At 45.1% G+C, this 12,692-nt stretch overlaps 1 protein-coding gene across 10 annotated transcripts in view; it reads left to right on the top strand.

Annotated features, from left to right (window-relative positions):
* Positions 1–12,692, top strand: part of FANCC (FA complementation group C) — a 218,132-nt gene that overhangs the window by 178,846 nt on the left and 26,594 nt on the right. For all 10 annotated transcript variants that reach the window (XR_008509829.2, XM_024251894.3, XM_054520284.2 and 7 more), the window contains 2 exons: positions 3,124–3,280; positions 12,061–12,113. Coding sequence is in view for 9 of the 10 variants with exons in the window: in XM_024251894.3 (XP_024107662.2) it covers positions 3,124–3,280; positions 12,061–12,113 (210 nt within the window). In the remaining variant the exon portion in view is untranslated. The remainder of the gene's footprint in view (positions 1–3,123; positions 3,281–12,060; positions 12,114–12,692) is intronic.

Below are 12,692 nucleotides of genomic sequence, written 5' to 3'. Positions count from 1 at the left end.
CTGAAAAAAGATAAGGCATGAGGAAAGCTGGTCAAAGCCAGCACTGCTGCTTGAGAAGGGAGGAGCCACTGAGAGGCGAACTCTCCTATTCAGAGCTTCCTGGCTCCATGATGGAAGCTACGAGCACCCTCTCCACACCCAGGGGTGTTCTGCTTCCCTATGATTACTGGACAGGAACCCCTCCCCAGGGCTCCATTGATGCGGCTAGAATTGGCTGACCACCTGGATGGAAAAGCCTTTCCTCTTCACAAGGGGCATAAGCACAGGCACGGCGTCTGGCCCACCCAGTAAAGCTGCCCGCTGTTCTGCTGAGCCCAGGCCCAGCTTCTTGCACCCCTCCTCAGAGCCAACGTGGTCCTGTACTCACTCCAACCTCAGCCGCCCTGGCTTCAAGTCTTACCAGCTGCGAGTCCTGGTCCTCTCTGACCTCGGCTGCCTCTTCTGTGTGGGGAGGGGATAATTTTGTACCTGTTTTGTAGGGCTGTTAATGAGGATTCAAGTGCAAGCGAAACAGCATCATTCCAGCCACTGCTCTTCAGCCTCTCCCACTCCTCTGCGTCTTGCCCGTTGGCAGCCTTTCAGGAGCACACTAGGCCCCACCTCTGGGCCGCCGCCTGGGATCACTCCCATCACCGCTAGTCCTCTGAAGTCCTGTCTGCAGTCCTGGCTTCACCTGTACTCCTCTCCTCTCTCTGCCATGCGCTGCCATCCAGGGCCTGCCCAGCACACCCAGGGTTCATTCGCCCCTCTGTAGCACTGCTCAAAGACACACTTCCTGCCCGAGGCCTGTGTCTTCTTGTGCTCTGTTGACAGCGCCCTCTGCTTCTGCACCTCCTGCCATCTGCAACTGCTCCTCCTCCCCTACCTGCCTCCGCACTCAGAGCTTCCTCCCTTGGGGTTCTGACACCCAAACGTGTACCTTCAGCCAGTTCCTCTCCCGAAGCTTCCACCTTGGATATTCAAGGACGTATTGAATATCTCTGCTTGGTTGTGCCTCAGACACTCCAAATCCACACACCTCAAACTGATCTCTTAGTAAATCCTCCAGAAATCATTTCTTCCCTTCTTTTCATCTGAGTAAATGGCATGTCCAGTATTGAGGGGCTGTGGCACCATGGCAGGGCTTTGCCAGGTGTGGGAGGTGGGGAGATGAGGAACGGGGCCTGCCGGTGGGTCCTGGACAAATTGAAGCTCAGGGTGTGAGCATGAGATCTGGAGGCTCTGAGGTGAATGTGCCCTCTCTCCCTTCCCCCTGCCTTCTGCCAGCTCCTCCACAGTCTTCCCGGGTCTTCAGCATCTTCCCTGCTGCTCTTGCCCCAGGGTCAACCCTGGACAAGTTCTGCAGGAGCTACACCAAGCAAGCAGAAAAAGTGAAACCTCTAGGAACTGCTCCCCATGTCCCCTGCTCTGTCTCTTCCTGTCCCTGGACCCAGTTGCTGGGCTTCACACCAGCTCTGCAGGGATAGGCCTTGAAGGGGTTGTTGGGTCGGGGTGGGGGCTTATGCCCCCATTTTAGTTTTCCTTATTAATAGCAGTAGCCTCGTTTTTCTTGGGGCAAGACAGGAGGGAGGTTAATGAATAAAGACATCAAGTTTGAAAAGCATCCACTGGGAAGCACCCACTGTCTGGGATGTGCAGGTAAAGGGCAGGTGGCTCTCAGGGGCAGCTCTACTGTATCCCAGAGCCAGCAGTTGGGGCTCAGAGTTAGACACGTGCCCCTCATGCTCCCTCCAGGGAGGGGAAGTGGAGCCCCAATTCACTGACACAAGAGGACCTTAATATATTTTCCTTTAGAAACAAATGTAGCTACACAAAATGGTTGTGTCTGGGGAGTACTGGGGCTCAGGCCTGTAATCCCAACATTTTGGGAGGCCAAGGCAGGAAGATTGTTTGAGGCCAGGAGTTCGAGACCAAACTGGGCAAAATAGCAAGACCCCCATCTTTACAAGAAAAAAAATAGCCAGATGTGGTGACATGCACCTGTAGCCCCAGCTACTGGGGAGACTGACACAGGAGGATCACGTGAGCCTAGGAGTTTGAGGTTACAAGGAACTTTGATCACACCATTGCACTCTAGCCTGGGTGAGAGAGCACGACTTTGCATCTTTTTTTTTTTTAAAGGAATCTTTGATTCCCAGTCCTGCTAACCTATCCAGTATCACATTAAGGTCCAGTGCATCAACTAGGCCATAACCACCATATAGGAAATTGGATTTTTTTCATTTGAGACACAGTCTTGGTCTTTTGCCCAGGTTGGAGTGCAGTGATGTGAACACAGCTCACTACACCCTCAGCCTCCTGGGCTCTAGCGATCCTCCTGCCTCAGCCTCCCAAGTAGCTGGGATTACAGGTGCTATCACCATGCCAGGCTAATTTAAAAAAAAAAAAATTTTTTTTGTAGAGGCAGGGCCTCACTATTTGACCAGGCTGGTCTTGAACTCCTGGGCTCAAGTGATCCTTCCACCTCAGTCCCTCAAAGTGTTGGGATTATAGGTGTGAGCCACTGCATCTGGCCTTGAAATTGTTAGAAATATTTTCAACTTTCAAGCAACCGATTATAGTTACAGTTATTGAATATTTATGTGCCAAGCACTGTGCTAATCACTGTACGTGTGTTGTTGCATTACAAGAACACTGTGAAGGAGATAGGCCCATTTTACAGATGAATAAACTGAGGTTAACTTCTCCGAGATCATACAGTTAGTAGGCAGTGGCGCTGGGACTGAAACCCAGGTCCGCGTCCCTATTGTGAGGCATGATTACACATGTTTGAACATGCCTATTTCTTCAGTTAGGGACTGGGCATCACAAGGCCTTTTCCATCCCGTTTTTTATCGCTCCCTCTTTCTTCCATCACTAGTCATTTGCTTATTCTTTTTGAAAGCAATTTTTTTCCTGAGCATTTCTGATTTCTTAAGGTGAGTTGAAGTGGAAGCATATTCACATTATTTTGCAAATGAGCACTTGGTAAATATTCACTGATTCTATAAATTATTAGCCACTGCTGTGACCATGATGAGAAGTCTCACAAATTGGATTAGTGATTGCATTTTGAACTTTTTTTAATCTTCTTTTTTCAGTGAGCCATTTCTATTTAAAATTTTGTTTATTTCTTTCTGAAAGGAAGAAGATTTCTCTCCCCATGTCGGCTGTAGTCTGCCTCTGGCTTCGGCACCTTCCCAGCCTTGAAAAAGCAATGCTGCATCTTTTTGAAAAGCTAATCTCCAGTGAGAGAAATTGTCTGAGAAGGATCGAATGCTTTATAAAAGATTCATCGCTGGTACGTGCTGGGTTTTGATGAAGGGAAAAATCCTTGAAGGAGATGCTGGGAATCATTTCTTTTAGTCAGAGCATGAAAGGGGGGGATGTAAACAAAAGAGCAATTGGAACCTTTATAAATAATCGTGTATTTACATTTTATTTTTGAAATCGCTAACACAGGGGGCTTTTCTGCATCCTTAGAACATGCAGGGAGAGATCTGAGGTTTACTTGATTGATATGCCATATATCACATGTTCACAAGAATTGACATTTGCACAACAGACTTTTAAAAAACAGTATTTCTTATTTCAGCATGGAAAATAAGTTTTTGGGAATGAACCTATAGGTAAGAGGAAGAATCAATTAAAAACATTCAAAAAATAAACTTGTAGCTCTTCACTAGAGGAAAGATGAAATACTCAAGAGACACAAAACCCCAGAAAAATGATTAAAGCAGCAGAACCAGCTAAGACTTCTGTAAGTTTTCTTTTGGTGTGAGGCCACCTGCCTTCACCCTCCCCTGTGCGGTGGCGCCCAGCTCCCTTCCAGCTCAGGACTGTGCAGCTGGGGACTCCAGCCCACGTGGACATCCACCTCCTGGCCCAGTGTCTGGCACCCTGGGCTCTCAGTGGCCCTCGCCACCACTGACTCACCAGTCATCTTCCTTTGTGGGAGGCAGCTCTGTGGGATTGGAGCACATTTTGTAAGGACAGGAATAAAGACCAAGGCACCCTGAAAAAATGATTCAGAAACCTGCAGGTGCCGTGGTCCCGCAGCCTCTGTCTTCCAGGAGCTCCAGTGGACTCTGCCCTTTTTCCCTTTAGCTTTCGTAATCTGCAGGGATGTGGCACAGAGATTGCCTTCCACCTCTTCCTGCTTCCTGCAAGTAGAGAAAGTGAGTTCCAAGAGCCACAGTGAACAGTCCGGCCTTTAGTTAGTGGCCGGGACACTGGGAAGGAGGGAGTGTTCACCGTCGCCCTTGAGCTGAGACTGAGGAAGTCCCTGAGGTTGGCTGTGCCCACTTTTCGTGAGCTCATACAACCCCTACCTCCTAGAGGCCTTCAACTTGTTTAGTTCAGTTGGGACTTCTGTGTTCTTTCTTTCTCTTTCTAGTTGGAGACTGTCTAAGGGAATCCTAATGGAATCAGTTGCCCTCCTCCTCGATCCCGTTTCTCCCTTTGTTTCACGGCCCCTTTCACCCTTTCCCTTGGCCTCCCAGGGCAGTGTGCATAGGGTTGCAAATGCTGACAGCCACATTGCTCTCACCTGTGCCTCAGGCTGCACACACTGATCCCACCTGACTTGAAAGTTTACCACGGGAGAAGAGAAAGGAAGACGTGTATATTAAGACTGAGAGAGCCCAAACAGATTTCTTAAGGATAATTACTACTAACCTTACCATCCAAAAGAGTAGTATATTAAGGCAAGAAATAGGAATGCACCTTATTTTAAAATGGTTGCAGTACAATTCAAAATAAATCATGACTTTCAGAAGCCCTCTGACAGCCCATTCCTGGTGATTCAAGGTCATAAATTACCTTTATTGTCTGCTAAATCTATTTCTAACTTGCATGTGCATACTAGGATTTCCGTTTCTCTGGTCCTTTTTCAGTGGCAAAATAATAGTAACTGGGCTATGTGCTTGCTCCCAAGGTGCTTATGACATTTTCCTTAAGTCTTCTCCCTATTGAAAAATTCTAGTCCCATTGCCTTTTTTCCAGCCTTTCCTTAATCCTTGGATTCTTCTCTGAACCTTCTCCATGTCCTTTTTGCCTGTGGCCCTCGTGCCTGAGCAGCACTGTGGTGAGCACAGCAGATGCAAGACAGAGAATGCAGGCCGTCCCATTGCACATAACTGTGTAATGCTCAGTCTCCAGTTTGTAGTTTACAGTAATCTCCCACGAGTCACACAGCTTTGAAGTCAGTTGACTTACAAAAGCTTTTATTGGGATCATGTGTGCAGAAATTCAGAGCTTCCATTATGGCTAAAGGGGGATCCTAGAGGGTGTTATTTGGTTTAATTTATTGTGGCATTGGCAGGATGTGACCTCTCTGTGCCTCATGGTTCAAGGAGGTAATTACAATACGGACGATGGCTGGAAGCCCCTGATTGGTGTGGGCTGTTCTCCTCAGCCTCCTGGGCCTGCAGTGCCAGAAAGCCAGGCAGGCTGGAATAGACCTGTGACGTAGCTAAGTGATTGCAGGGGTAACCTGAAGAGCCTGCTTCCTAATTGCATCATCTGATTCATTTATCGCAGTGCAGTATCTTGGTGCAGTGACAGAACTGTACAGAAGTATCAGAGAGATCTCTAAGACTCAGATAGCACGAGACTGCTGCGCTGTGCTCCAGAGGAAACCTGATGCCTATTACGTTAGAGTTGGATTCTGAGAGTAATTAAAGTGTGATGGTCTACATAACTTGTGTTTTATATAGAGCACTGTTAATTATATTTCTCTCTCTTGGGACTATGCAGAATGAGTCCTGGAAATTCTATAGTTACCAAAATGTAACAAAAACAAAAGATAAAAGTGTGGTACAGGTTGTACAAAGTGAAATGACCTTCCCAAATGTTCTTTGGCCTCTTGGACTCGCAGGTCTGATGTTTTCCATTAAGACCATGAATAATGAGGGATTAGTCTCTTATTACCTGAGTTCCAAATGACTATGTATGTATTTAACATCTAAAATAAAAGAGAAGTTTTCAAAGCCCGTTCACTTTTGAGGCTTCCCCTTTGGCTTCCGTGCAGTGGACTGGACTGCCCTTGAGTCATGCTGTCTGCCACAGTTGGTAGCTCCTACATCAAGCGAGGTATTAGCCCTGGATTGTCATTTACTGTACAGACTGAAACTTTTCAAAAGCAGATGGTCTTGTGTTTTCCTTGACAACATGGGCATGGGAAGACCATAATCCATAGCTTCAGACCTGGCCTTAAAAACTGATGTCACCAACAGTAGTGAAAGCCACTTGTTAATTATGCAGCCTTCTTGGCATTGTTCGGTTTCCCAAGGCTGGCCCCAAATTAGAAGGATGTTATGTTTTCCAGTTACAATTCTGTTTGTGGAGCCCAGAAAGCTATTCTTTGAATTCCACATTGGAATGAAAAGTACCTGCAGGGTGTCAGGGTGGCACTGTGCTTGGCTGGCAAGCTGCATGCCAGGGCCGGAAGGTACCCGATTCCCATGCCCTCCCATTTGCCGGCAGAGCCCGCCCGCAGCTGGGTCCAGAGGAGCTAGCCTCACCTTCCCAGGCAGACTTGTCCCCAAAAGAAAGGAGCAGAGGAGGCGCCCAGGAGGCAGAGTTGTTTCTGCTAAGATTTGATACCAGAATATGCTTCATTTTCTCTCCTACCTAAAAATCTTTATGGCTCAATTCAAAAGATTACTTTATCTAATAAGAACTTAAGAATAAAAAAATCTAGATACCTCAGTATCCTCCTCGATATGGGATAGGTTGTGTTTTTTTCCCTCATTCTCCAGGTAGCAATTGTAGCACTTCAGAAAGAAAAAGAAACTTCCTTTACACAGACTCCCAATGTGCAGCTCCTCCTTGGTAAAATATTGTGCTGAAGAGTTCACTCCACATCCTGGGTGATATTGTCAGTTTGCTGTGCTTAAGTAACTTTTCACTAACATACCAGGGTTTTCTTTTCCTGCTTTTTCAGTCTTTTCAGCACTTCCTTTTGAGCTCTTTAATGTGGTGCATGTAATTGAACAAGAGCTGAAGTAGATAATTTAGCAGTAGTCCAGTAGTGCTGGCTGATGTGTAAGGCTAAAAGCTGGGAGGTTCTGTCTTGGACTGGAGTTGCACTTTCCAGAATTAGCCTCAGGGGGGCACCAGATCCTCCAGCATCGTCTCTGTGAAGAGGCCCACGTTGCAAGTTTCCTTGCAATGAATTGCAGTTGGAATTGCAGTTGGGGATGCAGACCTTGTGGCCAGAGATGAAGGGAGAAAGGAAAAAACCCAAAAACAAAGCAGGGATGGACATAGGGGTCATTGCCACTCAGGCTGAGCTGTGAAGCAGCAGGGGGCTGAGGAGCTTTCTTCCGGCTTGGGCTACCGGGGCTAATTGGATAGAGGCCACTGGGCAAGGCTAGAAGGACTTCAGGCGGGGGAGGGGGTGCTGGGCATCCTCTGTGTCCAAACACAGAGGAGAGCACATGTAAATTTAAGACGCAAAAGTACATTTGGTACTTTTTAAGTTCTTAAGCCCAGGAATGACAGATTTATCACTAAACAATAATTGCATTATGGAGTACTGAAAAAATTGTTTGTGTATAAACAACATCTGGTAAAGATAAAAAAGAAAGAATAATTTTTCCGAGCTCAAATTTGTTAAAAGGAACCTGAATGTTTTAAAACAAAATAGATCTGAAAATGTAAAAGGGATATTTAGAATCTTATGTTTAGTATTTTGAAAATAGAAAAGAAGCAAATGGCATAATAAAAAATACATATTTATAAAGGTGCCTCATTGTACATGATAGATGTGAAGGTTTTGTATAAATAGGTTTTTCTCAAGCCAAATCATTTTTCAATTCAATAGAGGAGTTCACTGGTGAAATGACTCTTACGGAGAATCTTCTTTTTAAGAAGAAAGGTATTTTGTGGTTAATATGCACATATTAACAACAAGGGCTTCCCACTGTGGAGAGAACAGTGGCTCAGAAACAGCTACACAGTGGGACGGGATTGTCCGGCTGCTGGGTAAACTAGAGGGGAAGCTGCCCATCAGCTGATTCTTTAAATGACCCATTTCCTAAGTAAATATTTAAGCTACATGCAAGTACATGAAAATACCAGGAAGAATCTATTCCAGGCTTAATGAACTTCAGCTTCTCTGTCATCTGCTATTTCCTTCTTTATTTTTAAGGCGAATATACCTATGAAAGGTGATAGATGGAAAGTACTTGATAATTTTTTCTGTTCCTTCACTGCCTTTTTATTTTTTCTAAAAGGGATTTGCTTTTGTCAGTGAATTACCTTAAATCATAGTCTGATTTCCCTTTTTGGTTTGTTTTCTGTTCCTCTCCTTTTCCCTATTCTCTCTCTCTCTCTCTCTCTCTCTCACACACACACACACACACACACACACACACACACACAATCAGCAAATGACAGAAAGAAATGCTTCTTCCTGAGAATTCTGTTCTTCTGTGTTCTCAGGCCTCTTTCAAGTGGCAAGTGGCTTGTAATAATCATTGGTGAGTTGGTATGAAAATAACAGCTTAAGTAAACATCAAGGACCGGGCACAAGAGCCTTTGTAATTTGCACAGTTCATGGTGCAGAGTGACAAGTTGGCCTCTCCTCCAAAACAGGTATTGAGACCATGGTTATTGTGTGTTGATTCCATGTTGACTTTATCTTCCCTTGTGTTTTGAGGGATGAAGATGGGCTGTCTTTCTTGGTGGAGGGGAGAGAAACAATGCAGTTCTGGGTAGCCATGAGGGGAGATCAGAGGGAAAGCTCTCGTTAGCCCGAGGGGATGCACACCCAGCAGAACAATCGGTCTATAGGAGAGGGAAGGCAGAACCCAGAGCTCTCCATCTTCGCCCCCTAGTCATCCTGGGCATTCAGTGAAAAGACAGAGAGATAGGGAGGGAAGGACAAGACTCATGTTATTGAAGACCTCCTGCTGACGTAGCTCTCCTCGAGTTGAAATGATCTGCCTGTGGAAATCATTAGGCCAGATGGAGAAGAGAGAGCTTGAGAAGGAACAGATTTTGGTAGGATGGAGAAAAACAAACAGATGGAAACCACAAAAGGTTTATTTTATTTCCCCGCTTTTATAGAAAAGATAATGGCCCCAGTCATGGGGCTTCAGAGCCCTGGATTGCAGCGTGACCTCTGGTGTGTTACCGGAGTGCCCCACCTTACAAATAAAACAGGATCAGAGGTTAGATGCCTGTGTCATCACTCATGAAGATGCTATAGAGATTTAGGGGGGAAGATACGGCTTCCAAAGAAGCGTGTATTAAAACTTTAATTCTATTTGGAAGATTATCTTGATAAGAAAAGCAGCTTAAGATTGCTTTTGTGATTTGATGTCGCTGGGACATATGCCTGACCTGTAGTACTCCAGTCCTCATGAGGGGACTCACTGACCCTGAAATTATGTGCTCAGAAAGTATAAAGAGTCTCATTTTAAAAGCCATCGGTGAGGGGTGCAGATGAGAAGGAGCAGTTCACAGCTGTAGGGTGGCAAGGGAGACTGGTTTTCTTTTTCTTTTTCTTTCTTTTTTTTTTTTTTTTTTTGGTGAGGTCAGGAGATCGAGACCATCCTGGCCAACACGGTGAAACCCCATCTCTACTAAAAATACAAAAATTAGCCGGGTGTGGTGGCACACACCTGTAATCCCAGCTACTCGGGAGGCTGAGGCAGGAGAATCTTTTGAACCCAGGAGTCGGAGGTTGCAGTGAGCCAAGATTGCCACTGCACTCCAGCCTGGCAACAGAATAAGACCCTGTCTCAAAAAAAAAAAGACTGGTTTTCAAATCAAAATCTCTGCCATTGCTGTTTCTGCAGGTTCCCCTGCCTCCTGGCCTCTTACCTGTTTTAAAAGCTAAAATGGGTTGTGGAAGCAGGCTGAGAGTAGCCAAGGGTCTGAAATATTTGGAAAGAAAGAAATCTAAGAGGAGAGTCCATCTGTATGGGGAAGAACAAGCAGATTGCACACAGCCAGCAGGCATTTAAAACATTGGATTGAGCAATTTTGCTAGAAAACAGCGCACAGAAGAGGAGCATATAAGCTCTCACTGTCTTCTAACAAACTGAGTAAGAGCTGTCTTCCTTGCTCCCCCAGTGGTTTTCATGGTAGCCCTAATCTACATCTGATCATCATTTTCTTTGCTGTTTGGAAATCCCTATAATTAGTATTGAATGATTCTCTACTAGCATCAAACCTATAGAATGGCTCTGGGATAGTTTGACCATTTAGAAAAAAGAAATTCAATTTTACCATTTTCAAATTTGATCTTATTTTCTATCAGTGCATTTCCAAGCTCTTATCTGTCTGCCTGTGGGCACATAACAGTGCTATTTGATCTTAAATACTCTTATTCAATAGGCATGTTGTACAAACTTTGAAAATTGCTGTGGCAAACTTAGATGAATCACATTTCTTCAAGACATACGGTTGCTTTTCCCTTGTTTTATTTTTTCATTATGAATACATAGAAACTTTTATATTTTCCGTGCTTATATCCAGTGACCTCTTAATAACTGTTATTATTTACAGTGAGACTAGGCAGCAGGAGATTAACTGACATGCCTAAGTTTGAAGCCACAAAATAACCTGCCTCTCCTCTCCTGAACCGTGGTCCTGCCAAATTATTTTCTTGCATAGATAATGAATTTATCTGTAAGAATATCAAGTTGGTTCCTTTTAGATAAAAATGCACATCAGTGAAGGATGAGGGAGCATAGATTATTTAAAGAGTAGGACATTTTAACTTGCAAATTAGAAATCTTGAAATAATTAAAAGATTATCCTGTCCTGAAAAAGTGGCAGAGCTCCTGCCTGGAGCCTGGCGGGTCCAGCAGTGCTGGCGAGTGGACGCTAGATGGCGCGGGCTCAATGTCATCGGGGAGGCCGCGAGGAGGCGCGGTGCTGCCTCAGTGTGATCCAGGGCACGGGCGGAGCAGAGCGCCTCCTTTTTTCTTGCTGACGGGGGCCTGTGAACAGTGTTTCCCAAAGCTAGTCATATCAGATGCACTCTGACTTGAATTTCCAATAGCACCTGATCCACTAATATGTGAATGCTGCTATGAAGCAGGGGTCCCCGCCCCCTGGGCGCACAGCGGAAGGGAGCCCCGAGCCTTCCCGCCCGCACCTGCCCCTGTCAGAGCAGCTGGCTTCGCTTCCCAGGGAACCAGAGCCCCATCCTGACTGCGCATGCCTGGAATCGGGTTGTCCTCTGATGATCTGAGGGGCAACCGTTTCATCCCAAAACCATCTCCCCCTCCCCGTCTGTGGAAACATTGCCTTCCAAGAAACCGGTCCCTGGTGCCGAAAAGGTTACGGACCCTGCTATAAAGGATCTGTTTTGGAACACAAATGGGCATTTTCATCTGGCATCATCTCATACTTTGAGCTCTGGCCAAAAAGATAGGGAACCAGGAACTGGGCCAGTGAAGCTCCCCCCAGCTCCCAGGGATACCGGAGGCCAGCTTCTGCAGACTCAAATAATCAGAACCCATCACCGAAATATTCAAGGAGAAATTAGATACCTTTTATTCTTCTTCATGAACCCTCTTTTTATCTTAACGCAAGCTGTTAAGTGCACTAAGATGCGATGTGATTTAGTCCAGCGTGGTAGTGGTCACTGGTTTGCCAATAATAATTCTAAATTATTATGTACCCATTACCGAATAAACAGGCTGCAGGCACGGGCCTGACCTCAAGGCACATCTAGCCATTTGAGGAGGTCACACAGGCACACTTCAGTAGAACTGGCAGTACAGGCAGGCTCCATGGCATGCGGGCAGAGGGATGTTTAAAGTTTCTCTAATACTTATTGATTCTGTATTATGGATCACCTGAGCTTTTATAGAAAATGTGGGACATAAAGGAGTATACAGAGGAATAAGCTGCCTGTAACCCCTGCCCAGGGAGACCACCGTATGCACTTGTATGTGGGGCGTTTTCAGTACAGCAGTGGTTCATTCTTCTAACCAAAAAGAGTATGCCAGTTTTCTGGACATCAGCAGTTCCCAATAACTCCTTTGGCTGATAATAGCAAGTTTCTGAGAAAGTGCTTGCGATATTTCACATTCTCGTGGTCTTATCCTTTTACAGCCTCAAGCAGCCTGCCACCCTGCCATATTCCGGGTTGTTGATGAGATGTTCAGGTAAATGTTACACCGTTTCTTCTAGTAATTGATGTAAAAAAGGTTCCATTTCCAAACATGAATCAGAAAATGTTGTGGTTGTCTCTGGCTGTACCACGGGGAAATTAGAGTTTCTGATTCCCTCCTGTTCCTCTGAGCTTTTTGGTAATTAGAGGTAAAAACTCAAAAATCAGTGTAAATTTAAAGGCCAGTGCCTAAGAATTAAGATAACTTTATTTTCTTTAGCCTTTAAAGACTCTAATAATAGAAACACAGAATTGAGTTAGATATTAATATCATGAAATATTCACGTAGGATTTTTCTCAGCTCAGAATAAAGGGTAGCAATATACTCCCTTCAACACATGAGGGCTGACCAATATTTTTAAAAGACTTTAAAGCTAAAGAAAGCCAAGAAAAATAAAAGTCATTCTTAACAGAGCTCTTCTGAAAGGCAAAATACACCATGCATGTTCTCTTACAACACATTACATTTTTATTTTGAAAATACGAGTACTTCTTGGGAAATGCTTAGATTTACAGACGGCAAGAGATGAGGAGCTCACACAGCCATGAAGCTGAGATGTGGCTGGCAGTTAGT

Source organism: Pongo abelii, chromosome 13 (genome assembly GCF_028885655.2).
Source record: "Pongo abelii isolate AG06213 chromosome 13, NHGRI_mPonAbe1-v2.0_pri, whole genome shotgun sequence".
Taxonomy (NCBI): domain Eukaryota; kingdom Metazoa; phylum Chordata; class Mammalia; order Primates; family Hominidae; genus Pongo; species Pongo abelii.
Note: the sequence above shows the minus strand (reverse complement) of the source record. Positions and strands in the feature narration are given on the sequence as shown.